Genomic DNA, 18,322 nt, shown 5'->3' with positions numbered 1-18,322 from the left:
TCTTAAGGACAGACTGAATTAATTTGCAGGAAATTAAGATAACCTAACCAAAAGGAGTCATATTTATTCTCATTGTTAATGTATTGTATGCCAACTACAATTATACATTATATACCTCAACAGGTCTCTATTCCTTTCTAGATGTTATAACAGGAAGACTGTATTGTTCTTCCTGTAACATTGACAAAATACTGTATTTTAAAAAGAAATTTACTGACAGCTATTAAAAACACTAAAACTGGATGCAATATTCCAAGTGTGGTTTTACAAAAACATTATAAAGGAGTACATATGGACTGTGCTGGCTTTTTTGACAGCTGCGGCACACTGCTGGCTCATATTTAAGGTTGTCTACTAGGACTCCTAGATCCCTCTCAGAGTTATTGCTGTTGAGTCAGATACTGCTTAATCTATACCTGTGTGTTTAGTTTTTCCTGCCAAAGTGTAAAACCTACTTTTCTCTATATTGAATTTCATTGTGTTAGACGAGGCCCAGTGTTCAAGTCTGTTGAGAGCTTTTTCCATCTTGGGTCTATCTTCCAAAGTGTTGGCTATTCCCCCCAGCTTGGATTCATCTGCAAATCTGATGAATTCTCTTTCTAACTCCTTGTTTAGTTTAAGAAGATGTTGGAAGAGTGCTGGGCCAAAGACAGAGGTAGCCCACAGCATGCTTCTTTCCATGTAGCTATAGTTCCACTGAGGGCCACACACTGAGTTGTGGTCCTTAATGCCAAGAGAATCTTGTGATTCTATGATCTGGGAATGTTATTTCTCCTAAGCGGTAGCTGAAATCTGTCCCTTACTTTTCTTGGTTAAAGGTTCCTTTCCACCTTTCTGGTTAAAGGTGGGGTCAAAGTTCCCACTGCTTCGTCCTCTTAACGAAGCCCAAATCCAGCTGGTGGATTCTCCGGGGCCTTCCGCCGTTTGGCAGGATTCTGGCCTGAGGCAAGCGCTGAGCTGGAGCCTCGTGCTTAGCCCAATTCATCTCCAGGCAGATCTTTGGGTCGCTGAAACTGCTCATCCAAACCCCTCTTGGCTTTGAAGGTTCCATTAATATTTTCTCCTCTTCTGATTGTCGATGGCCAGGAAAAACTCCCCTTTTAGAGGAGGTGCTCCCCCCTGCGTTGCCTCCAGACAGGCGGGCCCCTTCCTGCCACGCGACGCACTGCCCCTCCTCAATCCACAGGGGGGGTCTGCAGATACACCGGGAGGCTCCAGGCCTCTTTCAAAAGCTGCCAAGAGCAAAAGGCTCCTGTAAAGCCCCCCAGATCTGAGCCTGTCCTCTTGCTACACGCCTCATCTGGACTAGTATGGGCGAAAGACTCCATACCAACAGCAGAGGGTTGCTGGCCACAGCTGAAAGTTGAGAAGAAAGAGTGAGCAGAAAACCTACTCGGGAGTCGAGACAATCCCTCGAGGCTCCAGATTTGCCTCCAGCAGGCCTGCCTTGGGTGCCTTCTGCGGGAGCATCGCATCTAAGGAGGGAGGAGGCGATTTCGGAACTTCCCTGCATGTCAGACCGGCTGATTTATCCAATTAATAGGGCTGCAGCCTCTCAGCCAGCATCCGTTTAATCAACTGTCTGCAGAAAAAAGGCACAAGAGGGCTTTTCTTCCTGGCCAGCTGTGCGGAAGCCGAGAGCCAAGGCCACGCTCCACCCGACTCCAACAGACAGGCCATGGAAGGGACTCTGCCAAGGGGCAGCAAGGCAGCTCATTCCCAGGCACGTTTGTGGCCTGCAGTTGTGGAGAACCAGCACATCAACCCTCTTCCCATATCCTCCTGCTCCAAGCTGGGGTCTCCTCCTCCCTGGTTTGGCCCTTTCAAGCCCCCTCCACACCCCGCCCGGGAGCCCCGCTGCCATTTCCCGCTAAGCTGGGACACACCCAAAGCGAATGCAAGCATCCGCCCCAGAGAGGGCGCTGGCCCAGGGCCATGCTAAGGGGTGGGGCAGCCTTCCAGACTCTGGAATCTGCCCCTCACATTTTGGGAGGGAGCGACTGATGAGGGGCTCTTGCTCCAGGGGGGGGCACTGAAAGGCAGCTCGATATGTTCCCCAGCAGCAGAGGCCTCCTCAGTGTCTCCTGAGGGCCACATGAGAAGCAAAGGAAGGAGCTTGGCCCCCACAGTGAACATTGCCAAGGGCTTCCCAGGACTGTGGGAGGAGGAGGACTGGCTTCCCCATCATTCCCTGCCCTGTTTGCCCTTGAAAAACAGTGTGCCAAGGCAACTTGCTAGCCAGAGGTCCTCCTCCAAGGAGGATGGGAATCAAGCAGGAGAGGAAGCTGCTCCCAGATGAGGAGCCAGGCAGAGACCCATTGTGCAGACTACTGTCCCAGCCTCCCCCACGGCTCGCAAGAGGAAGGCTCTGGGTGATTTGAGATACCAGAACTATGGAGGGATTTAAGCCGCCTTCAGCACCTGAAGAGAAAGTCGGGTACAAATCTAAGAATTAAATGGTGCAGGATGAAAAATGCCACTTCCCACAAAAGTTGGGATGAACCTTATGAGTTGCTTGTGTTTTGCAGCTTGGAAGCCCCCCTGATCAGGGATAAGAGGCTCTTTGTTAGCCAGCCCAGCAGGCGGGGAGAGCAAGCCGTCTGCAGCCTCTCCCTAAAGAGCAAAGCTGCTTTCCTTCCAGGAGCTGCTGCAGCAACAGCGGGGGGGGGGGGGAGCCATCCAGGTAGCCACTTGGGGTTCCTGCTTGCCTCTCCAGAGCTGCAGGAGCCAGGAAAGGCTGGAGCCCTCAGCTCTAGAGCCCCCTCCCCCCTGCCATTTCCTCCTCCATTCTGGCCGGGCTGAGCCAGAGGCTGCGGACAGGGCAGGGCAGGGGAGCTGCAACCCAGCGGCCATGAGGGTGAGGCGGCCTCAAGAGCAGCCCCAATGTCCCTAACTCCTGGTAGCCAGCCAGAACGTTTCTGGCAGCCAGACCAGAGGGAGCGAGGCGGTGCTGGGATAATGTCCAGAGGAGGAAGGCAGCAGGCCACTCAGCTGGTAGATTCAAGGAAAAGGCAGCTCCCCCTCCAGTTCCACCTAAGCCCACTTGTGGTTGTGATCGATGTTCTGGCCTGAACCAGGAGACCCGCTCAATGGTGGAGACCTCTCCACAGAGGGCAGCATTCCTCCCTGCCCTGGCAGCCCGAAGCAACAACAGCCATCCTGACGCAACCTGGCCTGTCTGGGGAAAGGGATCTGCTGGCTCTTCTGAGGCCACAATGAAGCCAGCAAGATCTGGAAACTCTTCTTAGAATAAGGACAAAGAGAACAAAGAGGAACTTGGGACGACCCGTTTCCATCAAACAGCTCCGGCCCCAAATAAGCTATTGACCCACTTGCTAGATCAGGTGGAAAACCACTGACTTGCTGAAGAAAGGCCATGGAGACCCTCGGGGAGAGACCGACAGGGAAGCAGCCTCCAAAGGCTTATGCACAGCGAAGCAGGTCTGGACAGCCAAAAAGGTTCAGAAGGGTCCCACTGGGCGGAACTGCCAGCAACTGGGGGCTCCTGGGCCAAAGAACAGGAAAGAGGCCACCTTGCTGGGCTCATTGTTGCTCCTGGAATGTAACATACACTTGAAAGTATTTCTGCAAAGCACCTTCCCAGTCCACACGAGATGCAGCCTCTCTTCCACTGAAGCTCTTTGGACTTGTATGGAAACCTGAAGAGGAATAAATGGTAGCCGGGGCCCGTTTGCTCTCTGAGCATAATGGAGACGGCCAGAGAGCCGTGAAGGGAGGGGCAGAACAATCTAAATACTAGAAGACTGGCTGATCATTTGGCCAGGCTGTTGCAGGAAAAGAATGAAGCTTCCTTACAGCAAGCAGAAGAGCCACTGCAGGGGACTCGTGGAGAAAAAGGCAGCGCTGGAGGAGGAAGCTGCCCAAGTGACCAGCACTGCCCCTGCAGCCAAGGCCGGCTCCAACCCTGTACTGGCCTTTCAGAAGTCCTGCCGGACTGGGAAGTGCCAGTTGGCAGGAGGGAAGTAATTACCAAAAGTCAGACGAGATATTCCCAGACTCAACTCGTTTCCTCATTACCTTTGATTGGCACAACAGAGGGTGCTCATTCCTACCTCTTCTACTCTTTAGTATCTGGATGAAGGCACGCTTATTCACTAGCCAGTATGAGACAGAATTGAATGGAAGAGAAAAATATAATTCAAACTGTTGTTAATAAGTTAGGCAATTGGCCTGAAAATAATAAAGTTTAACTAAGTTCATTATTTAGGAAAGGAAAAAAACATATGTTCAGATTTAGAAGTGGGGATGCCTGGCACTTGTGAAAAAGACTTTGGAAGAAAAATCTGATTGCAAGCTGAACTTCCGTGCTACCATACAATATTAGGTTGCGACAACAAAAGTATGATTTTCAAATCCAGGGAAATAAACATCATACAGCATCTAGGAATTTTGTGTGCTCAGATCCCGCCTGAGGTTCAGCTCTGTGCAGCACACAGCAATTCCCTCAGCAGGGCCTTCCTCCCAACAGTCCGCTTGTACCACCTTCCTTCTAGTTTTGCCCCAGGGACTTGGCCTCTCTTGTGGGGCAGTCCTGCACAAGTCGCTGTCCTTCCTCCCTCAGCCTCCTTTTGACAGACTCCCCCCCCTCCCTCCCATCGGCCCCTCTCCTTTTCAGCAGGCAGGCAAGAGACGGGCAGAAAGGTTAGTGCTCACACTGGTGCAGGATGCTTTGGTTAGCCTCAAACCCAAACCAAGGCACGTGTATTTCATCCGTGAGGGTAGGACATGGAAAAGTGAACTGAATCGCTCAGCTTCCAAGTGCCCATAGGTGCCCACACACTTTTCACCCAGGTGGAGAAATGAGGGGGACTGGAAGCTTTGTCTGCTCGCAAATGGGGTGCTTGGAGACGGAGCGAGTCACTCGGTTTCTAAGTGCCACATTCGCAAGCAGATGAAGCTTCCAGTCTCCCTCTGGGCAAAAAGTATGTGGCGCATCTGGATCACCTGCCCCCCTCCCCACCTCTGCCTCTGTGTTTGGACTTACCAGTGTTGCATCAAGGGGCTGGTGGGCTGCGGTTTTTGCTAGACCCTGTCAGCCCCCGTGCGCTCACCGCCGCTTGTGCTAGCCACCCCTAACCACCCCCTGGGCTTATATTACGCCCACCCCAAAAAATCAGGTTCATAAAAAACCTGATATAAATTAAATATATAATATATAAATTAAATATATAAAATATATAAATTAAATATATAAATTAAAATATATAAATTAAATATATATAAAATATATAAATTAAATATATAAATTAAATTAATAATAATAATAATAATAATAATAAAAAACCAATAACAATTAATAAAGCAATAAACATTATTGCTGCTCTTGGGAGACCTTATGACTGCAATATCCTCTGAAACAAAAGTCAGAAGTGGACAACTCACTATGGCCAACTTACCACTGCCAATTTGCCATGGCCAACTTGCCATGGCCAACTCGCCATGGGACAACTTTCTGCAGGACAATTCAACAATTTAATTATTTAAAATAATTTAAAAATTATTTTAATCTTTGTCATTCACATTTCATTCTGCCCCTCCTTTTGCATCCTCTTTAAGGATTCTGTTCCACCATTTCTTTGATATTAGGGTAACTCTTGTCCTGCAGTGAGTTGTCCATGGCAAGGTGTGCCCTGGTGAGTTGACTTAGTTGCAACAGAAGTGTCTTAGCCATCTTTTTGGACAGTTATGACAGAGGAAACCCAGTGGAGCTCTGAGGGTGCCCTGCTCCTGGGAATGGCGGGATCTGATTCCTCCCTCCCGTTCTTGCTAAGATGGGCAGCTTTCCTGTCTGCTAAACCAGGAAGTACAGGCTTCCTGCACAGGCTTATCCTAATAACCAGAATACATTCTGTATTCAAGATTACAAAGTATCACATTTTAAAAATATTTTGATGCATGTGTGTATTGCTTAAACCAAGTTTGCTACTGGTTTACACAACTTTAACTGTATTGCTTCTATCCAGTTCAGGCCCATCTTCAGAGAACTTGCATAACTCTAATGGGATGTGTGGATGACCTGGGGAAGGGGTGAAGAAATGCTGCCCAGGAAACAATCCAAGCAAAGAGGCAGGAGCCCCCAGTGACTCAACAGTCAGCAAAAGAATCATAGGATGGACTGATCCTAACAGATCAGGCAGGAGGTTTGCACCTTCAGACTTACAAGAGTCTGTTGATGTAGCCTTACAATGGAAGAGATTTAGATCACTTTGTCATGTTTCTTGTCTGATTTGCCTGGCAAGACTAACGACAGACCACAATCACCTGCCCAACTGCACGCAAATGGAAGAAATGCGGTTTCTTCATCACAAGTATCTTCTTGACCCTCAAAAGGAGCTGATCACCAGTTCTGTGAACTTCAACAGCTACAATGCTTGAAACAAATTTTCAGATGTTCTCCTCATTCTTGGACCAAAGAAGCTTCTCGGAACCAGAAATCCACCCAGATCTTGTAGGTCCTGGCAGCCATGCTGGCCAGGAGACCTGCTTGAAGATGAAAGACTTTCCTATCCAAGCTTTGGGCTCTCTCTAGTGACGCCAAGAGCTCTCCCTACCTGGGCTGGCCCCCTTGGGCCTTTGCAACCATCCATCCTCCTATCAGGGATTCCCTTGCCCTATTCCTGTCCCACCTGGTGAGGAAAAGAGCATGGCCAAAGGTCTTCCCGTGACCTTGCAAGTGTTTGACTACTGGCATAAATATGACAATTTAAGGAGAAGAGCAACCCAGCATAGGGCAATAATCAAAAATCCTACAGTACTATAAAGGGCAAAAAAATTGATGGTCATATTAATTCTGTGGCTTACAAGCAACCTAAGATTGAACAATAAATGCACTATCCTTTTCTGATTCAATGGATTAGAAAATCAGAAGGCTCACTCCCAGGGCAAGAGGAGTTTGGACACCAAAGGTCAGCCTCCTCCATCCAAAGAAGGCCCACTGGGGCAGTGGGACCATAAGACGCGGGAAGAGCCTATTTTTGTCCCTGCTTTAGCGCTGGACGTGAAGAAGGAACGCTCAGTCATCAGAAAGGGGGCGACTGCTGGTGGACTTCTCTGGATCCATGGAGACGCAAGGGCTGCAGCTCATGGGACGGGTCGCACCTACCCACCCTTCTGATGATTAGGAAGGTGCCAAAGTGAACAAGAAGAAGCACAAGGTTGATGAAACAGTTAAAGCCGCACTAGACAACACACATTTATTTGAAAACGTGATTATTCCAAAATCAGCCACAGGAATAGTAGCACCTTTGGATGGCAAAGGGAAAAGACTTTGCTCAATCCAGAAGAGAATTAAGAAATTCTTAATTCTGCTGCACAAAATAACGGAGACAACCAAAAAGGCCCAGCTTTGTATTTGCTAGGTGAGCCAGGCAACAGGAAATTCCACCCAAGCTGTAGGAAGGGAAAAATCATGGGACTTGCCCCTCCCCTGCTGTGCTCTCCACCAGAGTGCAGAATACTCCTGCCAGGGCCTCCAGATGGAGGAGGAAGCTCATGGGGGTCCAGGAATCTGGCTGAATCCCAATAGGGCCAGAAGGAAGAGTAAGGCCCTCCTTCCTGTCCAAACCCACCCACCTACCCCCGCTACCACCTGCGCTCCAGGCTGGCTGTGCAGGAGCAGAACCTAATTTTCTCCCCCAGAGAGAAATGAATGTCCCTGCACGGCAGGAAACCACAACGGGAACTGTGATACAAAAAGAAGTCATATAAGCTGTTTGTTACAGTACTAAGATTGCATTTTCTCCACTTTGCTAAGTATCTGACAATATTTCAAATTAAAGGGGGTGAGGCTATATAAAAATGTTTAAAAGCGGGTGAGTGCTTAAATTTAGATAATAATTTTGTTACTTTCATTATTTATTTTAACGTTTCCCACTCTGCATCCTGCAGATCTCCGTTCCTCAAATAAGGAGAGTAATGGAAGCTTCAGCCATCCTCACATACGCACCACCTCCCTTGAGCATCCAATTCACGGGGGGGGGGGGCTGCTGCTGTGGCTCCAAAGAGGCGTGTCAGAACCCCTATCTTACAGGGTTCCCCTTTCCCCTCCTAACCCATTCCTTTTCTTTCCTCCTTCATCCTCACTCTCTTCTCCTCCGAATCTCACTCTCTTCTCTTCCTGGGGGAGGGGGGAAGCGCTTGGGGTTATTGCCTTGACTTCCTCTATCACCACAATGTAACACTTCTTCGCTTTCCTGCATAATACTTCGTGAACTTTCCTCCCCTTGATGTCAGCTAGCAAAGGGGGCGGGGGCGGAAATGAAAGGAATAGAACCTCAGGCAACTGGTTTATCTCCGCTCCCAGAAGGTGTGAAAAGCTGCCAAAACATGGCTGCTGCTGACGGCCTGATCTTATCTCCCCTTTCCCACGGAGCCTGGCACCTGGGGATTGGCCTGTTTGAACTGACCGGATGAACTATGGGGTGGGGTTTTGCTTGGGACATTTTAACCTATCGATCTGAGCGGGAAGTCCTCAGATCCTGTCTATTATGCCTGCTAATAAAAGATCCTTGTGGAAGAAGCTGCTTCCACGTTCTACTTTCTTGGGATGAGGTTTTGAAGTAGGCCCTGACAAGGCACCTCTGGGCTTCAGGATCTCCACTCTGAAGCAGCAGGGCCTGCTGCAAACCACAAAGGTGAAAAATAGTTCAGGGTCTCAGGATGCAAACCTCAGCCTTTCAGATCTGGAACCTGAGGCTGGACACAGGTTTGTGAGGCAGGGGGCACATCCAGTCCTCTCTCCCTGACCTATGCTGTGAACCATGGCTAATTGCAAAGGTAAAACCAAAACCACACCATAGCTTTGTTCTGTAAACCCTTTTAATAAGATTTAATGCTGTTTGGTTTTGAGTTAGCCAACAGGATATGCAAACCATACCTTATGGTTTAGTATGTTGTATGAAAAAGCTATTATGGCTTATTCAAATCATCAGTTACAAAAACCACGGCTTACTGTAATGTGTAAATGCAGCTCCTTAGGGAAATGGGAAGTTTGTTGGCTGGAGGTCCAAACTCCAAGTTCTTCAGCTGGGGAGAGGGGCACTGCTCCATAGGACCATAGGAGCTCCCAGTTGTGATCACAGAGATCTGAACATTGGAAGTCATGAAGACATTTCCTACTAATCCCAAAGGTTCTTCTGGTCACAGAGACACCCCCTCCCCCAAGTCGGCTTGGTGGGCTTCTCGGCTCTTCTCCTGGGGAGAAGAGGGGGGGCTTTCCCCAGCAAACCTTCTACCCAGGATATCCTATATACTATCAAGCACATGCTGCACCAATGGCTGGATTCACACGGTACACTAAGCTGGGCTTGAAAATAGTCAAAGATCAAGGGAAGTTAGCCCCTGGATTCCCCAGACAGCCTGCAACCTTCTCCATCATGCTGTTGCTCCATTTCAAGGAAAGCAACTTTATCAGAAAACAAGGAACATTAAGCCAAAGGAGTTAAAGTCAAGGTTAAAAAAAAGAGAAAGAAAATCCATCTAAAACTAATCAACATTCAGCTCCTGCACTGCAAGGGGTCCTTCCTTAAACCACATTCGCTTGCCCCGCTCCCAGCATCTGTGTTTCCTGAAATGCTCCCAATTTTGCATGCAGATAATAAAACATTTATCAATTAAATTGTACCAATTTAATTAATGAATAATAACCATTCATTCCATGCCACAGACCACAAAATACCCTACTAAGTATTTGCCCATTTTAAAAATTGTATGCCCATTTTTCTCATCTTCACAGAGGGATAGAAATTTATTTCTTAGTTTTTCTCCATTTATGGTGAATTGTTTGTTATATTTTCCCTATCAAGCACAAATTCTGTAGTCTTAACAAATTAATTTTGAGTCTGCTTCAAATCATATTTCATGAGCATCCAAGTCACATTCATGTATATCGCAAGCCCTGCCAGGCATACACCTGCTCTGCCTTGCCCAAATGTTTATTGTCGCCTCTTGGACCCTTTGAATCAGAATTCTGCCTTTCCCATCAACATTTAACAAGCTAAATTGTACTTATACTTGATGCGTGATAGCTCCCCTTTTCTGCAGCGTCACAATTACACCATTCTCCCAATGAAACAGATCCAGCCTTCACACAGGCTAAGCAAGACACACGGCTACTCCACCAGCCAGCCAAACGCACCCACGGGCCTTTCTGCCGGCGCCGAAACCTCGGGTATTCGCTGCCCCTCACAGCAGCCTTTTCTCCGTTTCCTTCCGGGGGGGGCGAGCATTGCTTTCAATCTTATTCTGGGGCACATCGCCATTAGGCCCCGCCCATCGGGAAAGTCCATTGCCAGCATTTCGCCCCATCATCTGGCGGCGGCCGCCGCCTCTCGGCTCCTCTCAGCCGCGGCACAAAAGGGAAGCGCGGGGGCTGCCTGCGCCTCGCGGCCGGCGCGCAGCCAGCCGCCCGCCCCTTCCCCGGGGGCTCCGAGGCCGGGCCAGGCGCGCGGGGCTGCGGGAAAGAGGGTCCCGCCAGGGAGGCCGGCGGAGCAGCCGTCTCGGCGACCGCGCCCAGCCCATCCGCGCCACGGCCTTCGCGGATCTCGCCTCCTGCTAGCCCGCCTCAGGGCCGCGGCCAGAGACGCGAGAGGCGGCAGCGCCCCTTCCCGCGCGGCGCCCCCGAAGCCTCCCCGGCCCTCCTGCGCCGGCGGCAGCTACGGCGCGCGGGGCTGCGGGCGCTCGGCGGGGAGCGGAGAAGGCGCGCGGCGCGCCCCGCCTCCCCGCAGCTCTCCCGCGAAGGCAGCCCGCGCTCCGCTCCCCCCGCTGCCCCGCTCACCGGAGAGGCGCCGCCGCCGCCAGCCCAGGGCGAGGAGCTGCCGTCCGCCGGGGCCGGGCGCGGCGCGAGCCCGGATGGAGGCGAGGGCGCCGGGCGGGGGTCTTCCGCTTCCTGCATCGGGGTCAGCGGGCGGGGGCCGGGCTGCTCTGCCTCCGCCGCGCTGATGCCGGCCGCGGGAAGGGACGGGGGCCTGGCCGCCCGGCTCCGCTCTCCCCGCCCCGCGCGGGCTCCCCGTCCAACCTGCGCAGGGAGGGAAGCGCGAGCCCGCGGCGGGCGCTCGGCGTCTGCAGCCCCGCCCGGCGCGGCCCACCCGGTGCCGCCGGGCGGGCTTGGCGCGCGGCCCGTTGGGCTCCGAGTCCGAGAGTGCGGCTTCCGCAGCCGCTGCCCCGGCAAGGCAGCCGCTTGGCCGGTCCCCCCGAGCGCGGCCCCGACGGCGGCTTGGCGTGGCGCGCGAGTCCGGCCGGGGAAGCCCCTCCTCGGCCGGCCTTGCTCCTCGGGCGGGGGCGCCCCCTAAACCTAACCCTGCGAGGGCGAAGCCGCGGCCAGGCTGTCTTTGGGGGCTCCCCCGACGCCTCCTCCCGGCCAATCTCGCCGGCTCCCTGAAGCAAGCCGAGTCCCCCCTTGCGGACAAACCACGATGTCCCTTAAACCACGGCTGAGTTCGGTCGGGTCTAGCACCTGGGCCCGGCTCGGCCCAGATACGCCCAGCATCACGGGTGGGCCTCCCGGGTGTCCGGCGGCGCCTCCTCCGGGCTCCGTCTCGGGCAACCTGTGTGGAGCGACCCTGGGGCGAACTGGGCGGGGGACTTCGTGGACGCAGCTCCGGTTCCCCAGCCGGCGGGCCCGATGCAGCCGGGCCAGGTCGGGGATGCGGCGGCTCGTCCTGCCCCGCCTGCCTCTCGCTGGGGCCGCGGCGTCGGGGGAACGAGGCGGGAAGCCGCCGCGCGGGCGTGTTTCCACCTCTCCGCCCGACTCGCCGCGTTAACCTTCGGAGCGACCCGAGGGCGGGCGGACGGAGAAGCCTCTCGCCGCCGGCTCCCCGCCCCCGGTCGCCTGGCTAGGCCACGGGCAGAGGGGGGCCGCGCCGTGGGTGCCCGGGAGACGGACCGACTCCAGCCCGCCCCTTCCAGCGACTCCGCCCGTGCGGCGGACTGCATTTCCCGGCCTGCCCCGCGCCTTAAAGGGCCAGCTCGAGGCCGCAGGACTTGGCCGGACGCCGCTTCCCGGGCCCCTCCGAACCTCGCCGCCGCTCCCGGCTAGGCGGCCCTGCCGGCGGGATGGCTGCGGCCTGGACGGTGGTGGTGCTGACCTGCCAGCACCGGGACAGCGCCTTCGCCTTCCAGAGAGGTGAGACTCGAGCGCCGCCGAGGAAGGGAAGGAGCGCCGGCCGCCTTCGGGGAGAAGAAGCCCGCCCTGGTCCGGCAGCGCCCCGGGGCTTCTGGCTTCCCAGCTCGCCCGAATCTGGTCGGAGGCGAGCAGCGGCCGGCCACGTCGGAGGCGGCGCTGATCCGCTTCGCCGGTAAAAAGGCAGAGCGGCCGTGCGGAGCTCCGCGGTTTCTCCTTCCGGCAGCCACCCGGCTGCTCAGCGCAGTTCAGTTGCGGAAAGCCCCGGGGGAAAGCAGCCTCGCCCGCGGATGGAGCCCCTCCGGGCAAGAAAGCCGTTTGGGAGGAGAAGAGGAGGGCGGGGGGGAAAGGTAGGAAGGGCGCCGACGACGTTCCCCGAGGTCCCGGCGCAGCAGCCTCCGCCCTCCAATGGCTCGAAGGAGAGCCCGAGCAGGCCAAGGGGCGGCAGGGTGCAAGGGCTCCAGCGAGACTGCAGCTCACTTGGTGTCCGGGAAGCCCTTTCGCCGCTCCTGCCTTTGGGGGAGGCCCTGGTGGCAACCCAGTTAGAGCTTCCTGGGCGGCTGGCGGCCTCCTTGCCAGGCTGGTCCTGCCCATACTCCGCGCAGACCCTTTGTTTGCCTTCCAGAGCTGGAGATCCGCCGAGACAGAGGCTCCCTGGGCCGAGAGACCATCCTCCTCACTGTGGAAGACCCCAAAGCCCAGGTGGGCAGTGGAGGGGCCACCCTCAATGCTCTCTTGGTGGCGGCAGAACACCTGAGTGCTCAGGCCGGTTATACGGTGAGCGCCCCAACGTCTCCCTCATCCCCAGCTCCTGCTTTCTGCTTAGCTGGCCCCTAAGAGGTCAGCAGCCGGGACTGCACTTCTTCCACGGTGGACTTGGAATCTGTTTGTGAGAACCCCACCACCACCATCCCTGGAACCTCAGTTTGGGGTGGGAGCTGCCTCTGGCCCAGGTGGGCATCTGCGTTGCTTGGAGGGTTGAAGCAGAAAGGCCCTGCCAGGTGCCCTGGGGAGTCTGAGATGAGGTACCCACGCTGTGGCTGGCGTTAAGCAGCCTCTTCAGTCTGCTGCTGTACTCCCCTGCAGGAGCGTTGTTGCCCGGTCTAGGTATGGAACTGGGGTGGAGACAGAGCCATCTGGTGCTCCGTGCCAGTAGGGTTGCAGCAGTTCCCCAAGGTCTCCGGGTAGGGCCTGTCTCTCCGTTCCAGAGCACATCCAGATCTCTCCTCTCTGCTGCTCCAGGTGGTCACTGCCGACGTCTTGCAAGAGGCCAGGATTCTTGTCTTGCACATGGTGAGCAGAGAATCTGTTTCTGCTTTGCTGCATTTTGCATTTGTGGGACCGGCTATTGAGTAGCTCCCAGCAGCCAAGGGGACTCCCTCCCCCGTGGTCTGTAGGTGGGGCTGAGGGGCTGACCGAGCCTGGGGTTCCTAGGCTGGCTTCCTCCCCGTGAGGACATCCAATGACATGCTCCCCTCCTGCCAGGGCCGGGACTTTCTGTTTGACGACTGCAGCCGCGCATTCCTCTGCCTGCCCCTCGAAGACCTTACGGCCCCCACCGAGGCACTCACCTGCCATTTGGACAGGCTTCTGGCCACCTTGACAGAGCGGGTGAGTGAGGTGGGGGGGGAGATGTGCCATTGCTGCAGAGTAGTTGGCAATATAAAGTTTTCAAATTAATAAATAAACAGGACAATTGAATCAGCCGCTCGATTGGCTCCGTTTCCATCCGTGGTCCCCAGGCCTGCTGACAAAAGTCTTTTTCATGAAAGGGGCAGGGTGGGGGCCAGCCATACCTTGGGGGGCACTTCCCTCTCAGAGACCTGCCCTTAGGAGCGTGGCGCTGGCCATCCGCCCAGGGGAGGGGCGAGGCTGGGTGTTTGCTCTGCTGGAGCCGGTTGTGCATCCTGCTGATGAAATGAGTTCGGCTGGCTTTGCTGGGTTTCCCTGCCAGAGCTGTTGATCTGTTGCCAGGTTGGCACTTATAATCTGGAGATCGCAGCAAGGGTCATGCACTGGATCCGTTTTTATCTTGAGGCAGCACTGATGGGATCTGGAGATGGGGAACATTAACATCGGTCCCTTGAGACAAGATCACCTTGTGTGAGATCTGTAGGGAGTTGGGACCTATTCCATCAGGCTGTCCCAGGCTCGTAATGAATCCCGTTGGAGTCCAGAGGGATCTTGGATTATTCCTGAGATTCTGGAATGAGTGGACAGTGCTGGCCTTGGGCCTCTCTCTTCTCGTGGGTCCTGCAAACCGGACTCCCCGCTCCCCCGAAGTCTGGAGGGGCTCTGAGAGATGAAACGGTGGCAGAGACAGATGCTGCTGTAGGAAGAAGAGCAAATGCCACCAGCTGTGGCCAACTGTCTCGATGAAGGAGGACCTGAGCAATGGCCCCGTCCCGTGACTCAGTTTCCCCTGAGGCTAGGGGAGTCAGATGGTCATCACCTGCAAGGCTGTTGTGAGGAAGGCTCCTCAGATCGTCTCTGGCTGTGCAAATCCGGTAGAGTTCCTGGGCTTCCTGCGATGAGCCAGCTGGTCCCATAGGATCCTGCTGGCTGTTAATTCACCACCTGTGCTTTAGAATTTAGATCCCTCCCTCCCGACTGGTTAAGGCTCCCAGGAGATGACAGATGGCTGGGTCAAAGTAGTGGTGAATTCATCCTTAAGCTGGGGGAGGGTCCCACCTGCACAAGAATTGGACCCCTCCTCAAGAACCTTTCCTAGACTAGGACATCCCGTTCACTGCCACTCATGGTTTCTTTACCTCCCATCTGGGTATTGTAATGGGGCTGCCCTTGAAGACTATTTGAAAGTTGCAGGTGTCCAAAATGCAAAACCAGGTGTGTCTCCGTTCCCCTTCTGCTTGGCAAGCTGCACTGGCTCTCGGGAGCTCTAGATGCATCCAGGGGATGGCCATCACCTGCAAGACCCTTCATGGCATTGATCTGAGCAGGAGCACCTGTCTTCCATTATTGGGCTCCTCCCATGGGGTCCGGGGGAGGCATGCCCAGGCTCCTCTCTCTTGCCCGGGGCCACGTACAAGGGCCCCAGAAGTGAGCCTCCTCTGTTGCAGCACCTGCCCTACAGAACGGCATTCCTCTTTCTGGAATGCCGATGGTCCTGGTCTTCCAAAGGGCTTTGGGTTTGGGGGTGGGGTGGGTCCATTTGGTGTGATGATGGCTTCCTGATCTTTTAACTCATTTTAATGGTTAATGTGGTCGCTTCATTGATCATTTGCAGGTCAGAGTTGCATGCCGGTTGGGCAGACTGCTAAGGTATAAATCACCTTAGTAGAGGGCGAAGGACTGTGCTTCAGAGAATGCATGATGTGCATGAAGGAAGGAAATAAAACACGATGCATAATCTTACTAAATACCTTTTAATTACAAAAATATAAAAACTAAAATATAAAAACTAAATATATATTATAAAGAGAGCTAGCTAACTACATCCTAACGTAACAGTCAGTAACAGCAAAAAGAAAAACATACATATTAATCTAAGTCAGGGGTGTCAAACTCAATTTCATTGAGGGCTACATCAGCATTGCGCTTGCCCTCAGGGGGCCGGGTGGGTATGGCCAGAGTGGGCATGGCCTACTGGGTGGGCGTGGCTAGAGTGCGTATGGCCTACTGGGTGGGCATGGCCAGCTCTACATCGTTCGAATCAAGGGTGCCTATGGGGGCCTGGGCAGGAGTGGGACAGATCTGAGGGTCTCTGGGCCAGGGCCAAGGGAGTGGGGGCTGTTCCCTCACTGTTTCCAAGATGGCTTCGCAGGCCACATGAAACCATTTCGCGGGCCGGATCCGGCCCCCGGGTCTTGTGTTTGACATGTCTGATCTAGTTAATCAGTAAATACCTGCAAAAGCAGCGCTGAATGTCTCAGGATAATCTGGACAAGGAGAGACACACACACACCAGTTTTGGGGGGCAACTGGACCCACCTCACCCTTCTGAAGGCTTCCAGGGGCAGCTGCCCAGTTGCTCGTTCTCACTTCCTCCTTGCGTCTTTGCAGGTCTGCAAGGGTTCTCCCCCAGGCGTGTGGGTCTCCAGCACCGATATGTTTCTGACTGTCCCTGCCATGCCGGGTGAGTCTGCTTGCAGGGCGGGGGGTGACCCGCAAGCCCACAGAACCCTCTTCTGTGGAGGGGCTGAATGTGCCAGCAAGCCCCTCACTCTTGCCTTACCTGTTGTGTGCCTTTGTCACAGAGGCAAGAGTGGGAGGGGCTGCTGGAGGAGGGAAGGGCCTCTGCGCTGGGCCTCCTGGCCTTGAAGGGCCGACTTTGGGGCCCAGATTCCTGCTGAGAAGATCTGTGGGGCTTGACAGCTCTCAGAGGGAGGGCTGGCTGGCTGGTTGGTGAAACCCGTTTCACCCTGCAGAAATCGACTGGGAGAGCTTCCAGGGGGTGAAAGTGGTTGCAGTGCCCGCCAGCGTCTCCTATGCCAGGCAACATGGCATCTACTCTGTGGACTCTCAGGTGCCTCCTAGGAAGATTGCTTATGTAGGGGGGGCACTTTCTTCCTGTGCCTCACAGCCTCCAACACAGAGGCCTCTCCTCGGCTTTCCCCGTGAAGTTTGCTCTCTCTAAAATGTCACCTCTTGCCAAAGGAGGCTAACAAGAGTATGACATAAAGTAAAACCAAAATAATGAAGGACTCTGTCTTGGCCATAATAAAAAACCCCAATTCTTTGCTAGGGATTTGGCCAACGGGGATAACAAAAACATGGTTTCGGAGGCTCCGTCTGAGGGCAAAACCCGAGTCTAAATAACAGCTGGATTTTATCATGAAACAAGCGAAGAGAGCACAGCCTCCAGATAAGCACCCCAACCCTGACAGGGAGACCCAGGGTGGTTCTGGCCTTCCTGCCCTCCCGGCCAGCAGTCTGGAGTCCAGGCTCTCCGAGAGGCTCCTGTGGGGTACGGGGGCAGCTCGGGGTGCCCTGGCTTAGGCTGCCTGGAAAAGGAAACAGCTGTTCTCTCTGGCCACCCAGATGTTGCTGGCTGGGCGAGGCACTCCTGAAGGTTCATGCAGGACTGTGTCTAGTCCCAAGGAGGAGAGGTCCTGGGGTCCTGGAGGGGAGTCTGCCCCCTCCCCTGCTTTCTTCCTGGGATCCTATTTGACTTTCCCTCCTTCTAGCTCTTTTCTGCCTTTTGGGGCGGGGGTGGTGGTGCAGAATGGGCCCAGCAAAGACTGCCTGAGAGACGCAGCCCCTTTGTCCCCCTCCGGTGCCGCCAGCAGCGTCAGAAGACCCGTGGCCTGCAAGTCTATTCACCCCTTTTGCATCCACAGGGGGTGGTGCAAGACATCCTCCACCAGAGCTCAGAGGAGGAGATCCAGCGGTGCCTGGGGCCTGATGGGAAGGTCCCCCTGGTGAGTGGCAGCTTGGCGGGGCTGGGATTGTGGGTAGGGAGGCGGCTGAGTCTGCCCAGTGGACTGGCATGGGGGGGGAGCAGCCTCTTCAGATCCACAAATTCAGAGCTCCCCCCCCTTTTCTCTGACAGGTGTGTGGGGTCGTTTTCTTCTCCTCCAGAGCAGCAGAGCAGCTTCTGGCCACCCACGTCATCCCCCCGCTCAATGCCTGCACCTACATGGGGCTGGACTCGGGAGCCCCGGCCCTCCAGGTGGGGAAGCCCTGCCTGGGCCCGGTGGGCCAAAAGGAGCCCCCTTCCGTTTGGGCATTCGTGGGAAAACCCGGAGGAGCAGCCAAGGAGAAGAGCTCCCTTCCACTCCCTGGAGGAGGCCAGCCAGTCTCCTAGAGGAAGATCCCAGAGTGGGAGCCAGGGCAGCCTCCGATGGGCCCCGTCTTTCCCCAGGCAGAGCGACGGGCAGCCTGGCAACTCCTTTTCCCTGGGTGAAGGCTGGCATGCTGACTCTCTTCTCTCCCCAGCTGTCTCTCTTCTTCGACCTGCTCCTCTGCATGGCCCAGGCAGTGACTGAGGAGGCCTTCGTGGCTGGACGCAGAACAGAGATGGGAGGAGGGGATGCCCAGAGCTCTGGGACAGTTCGGAGTGCCCGGACTGTGCTGTGGAAGGCTCTCCGCACGGTGCCACTCACAATGGGTGAGGCTCCCGTTGCGTGCCTGCTGGTGATGGGATGGGTGGAATGGGAGGAGGGGAGGGGAGGATCTGGAACCCCAGCTCAGGGGAGAGAATGGGAGGGCGAGAGGCCTGCC

At 54.7% G+C, this 18,322-nt stretch overlaps 2 protein-coding genes across 7 annotated transcripts in view; one reads left to right on the top strand and one right to left on the bottom strand.

Moving 5' to 3' along the window:
- LOC310644907 (uncharacterized protein) overlaps positions 1-11,506 on the bottom strand; it is a gene marked incomplete at its 5' end in the record, with an annotated part of 161,325 nt that extends 149,819 nt beyond the window's left edge. Inside the window, 2 exons of the mRNA XM_083370241.1 lie at positions 10,796-11,305; positions 11,429-11,506. Of these exons, the coding sequence (XP_083226367.1) occupies positions 10,796-11,305; positions 11,429-11,506 (588 nt within the window). The remainder of the gene's footprint in view (positions 1-10,795; positions 11,306-11,428) is intronic.
- A 32-nt stretch (positions 11,507-11,538) lies between these two features.
- FCSK (fucose kinase) overlaps positions 11,539-18,322 on the top strand; it is a 129,821-nt gene continuing 123,037 nt past the window's right edge. For 2 of the 6 annotated variants that reach the window (XR_014493407.1, XM_083370446.1), the window contains exons 1-9: positions 11,541-12,142; positions 12,765-12,916; positions 13,382-13,432; positions 13,625-13,750; positions 16,163-16,235; positions 16,528-16,625; positions 17,440-17,520; positions 17,652-17,771; positions 18,038-18,209. Coding sequence is in view for 5 of the 6 variants with exons in the window: in XM_083370446.1 (XP_083226572.1) it covers positions 12,073-12,142; positions 12,765-12,916; positions 13,382-13,432; positions 13,625-13,750; positions 16,163-16,235; positions 16,528-16,625; positions 17,440-17,520; positions 17,652-17,771; positions 18,038-18,209 (943 nt within the window). In the remaining variant the exon portion in view is untranslated. Of the gene's footprint in view, positions 12,143-12,764; positions 12,917-13,381; positions 13,433-13,624; positions 13,751-16,162; positions 16,236-16,527; positions 16,626-17,439; positions 17,521-17,651; positions 17,772-18,037; positions 18,210-18,322 lie in introns of all 6 variants that reach the window. The other 4 variants (XM_083370447.1, XM_083370445.1, XM_083370444.1 and 1 more) reach the window with 4 other exon arrangements.

Source organism: Vipera ursinii, assembly GCF_947247035.1.
Source record: "Vipera ursinii genome assembly, chromosome: 10".
Taxonomy (NCBI): domain Eukaryota; kingdom Metazoa; phylum Chordata; class Lepidosauria; order Squamata; family Viperidae; genus Vipera; species Vipera ursinii.
The sequence above is the reverse complement of the archived record's forward strand: the minus strand, read 5'-3'. Positions and strand labels throughout refer to the sequence as shown.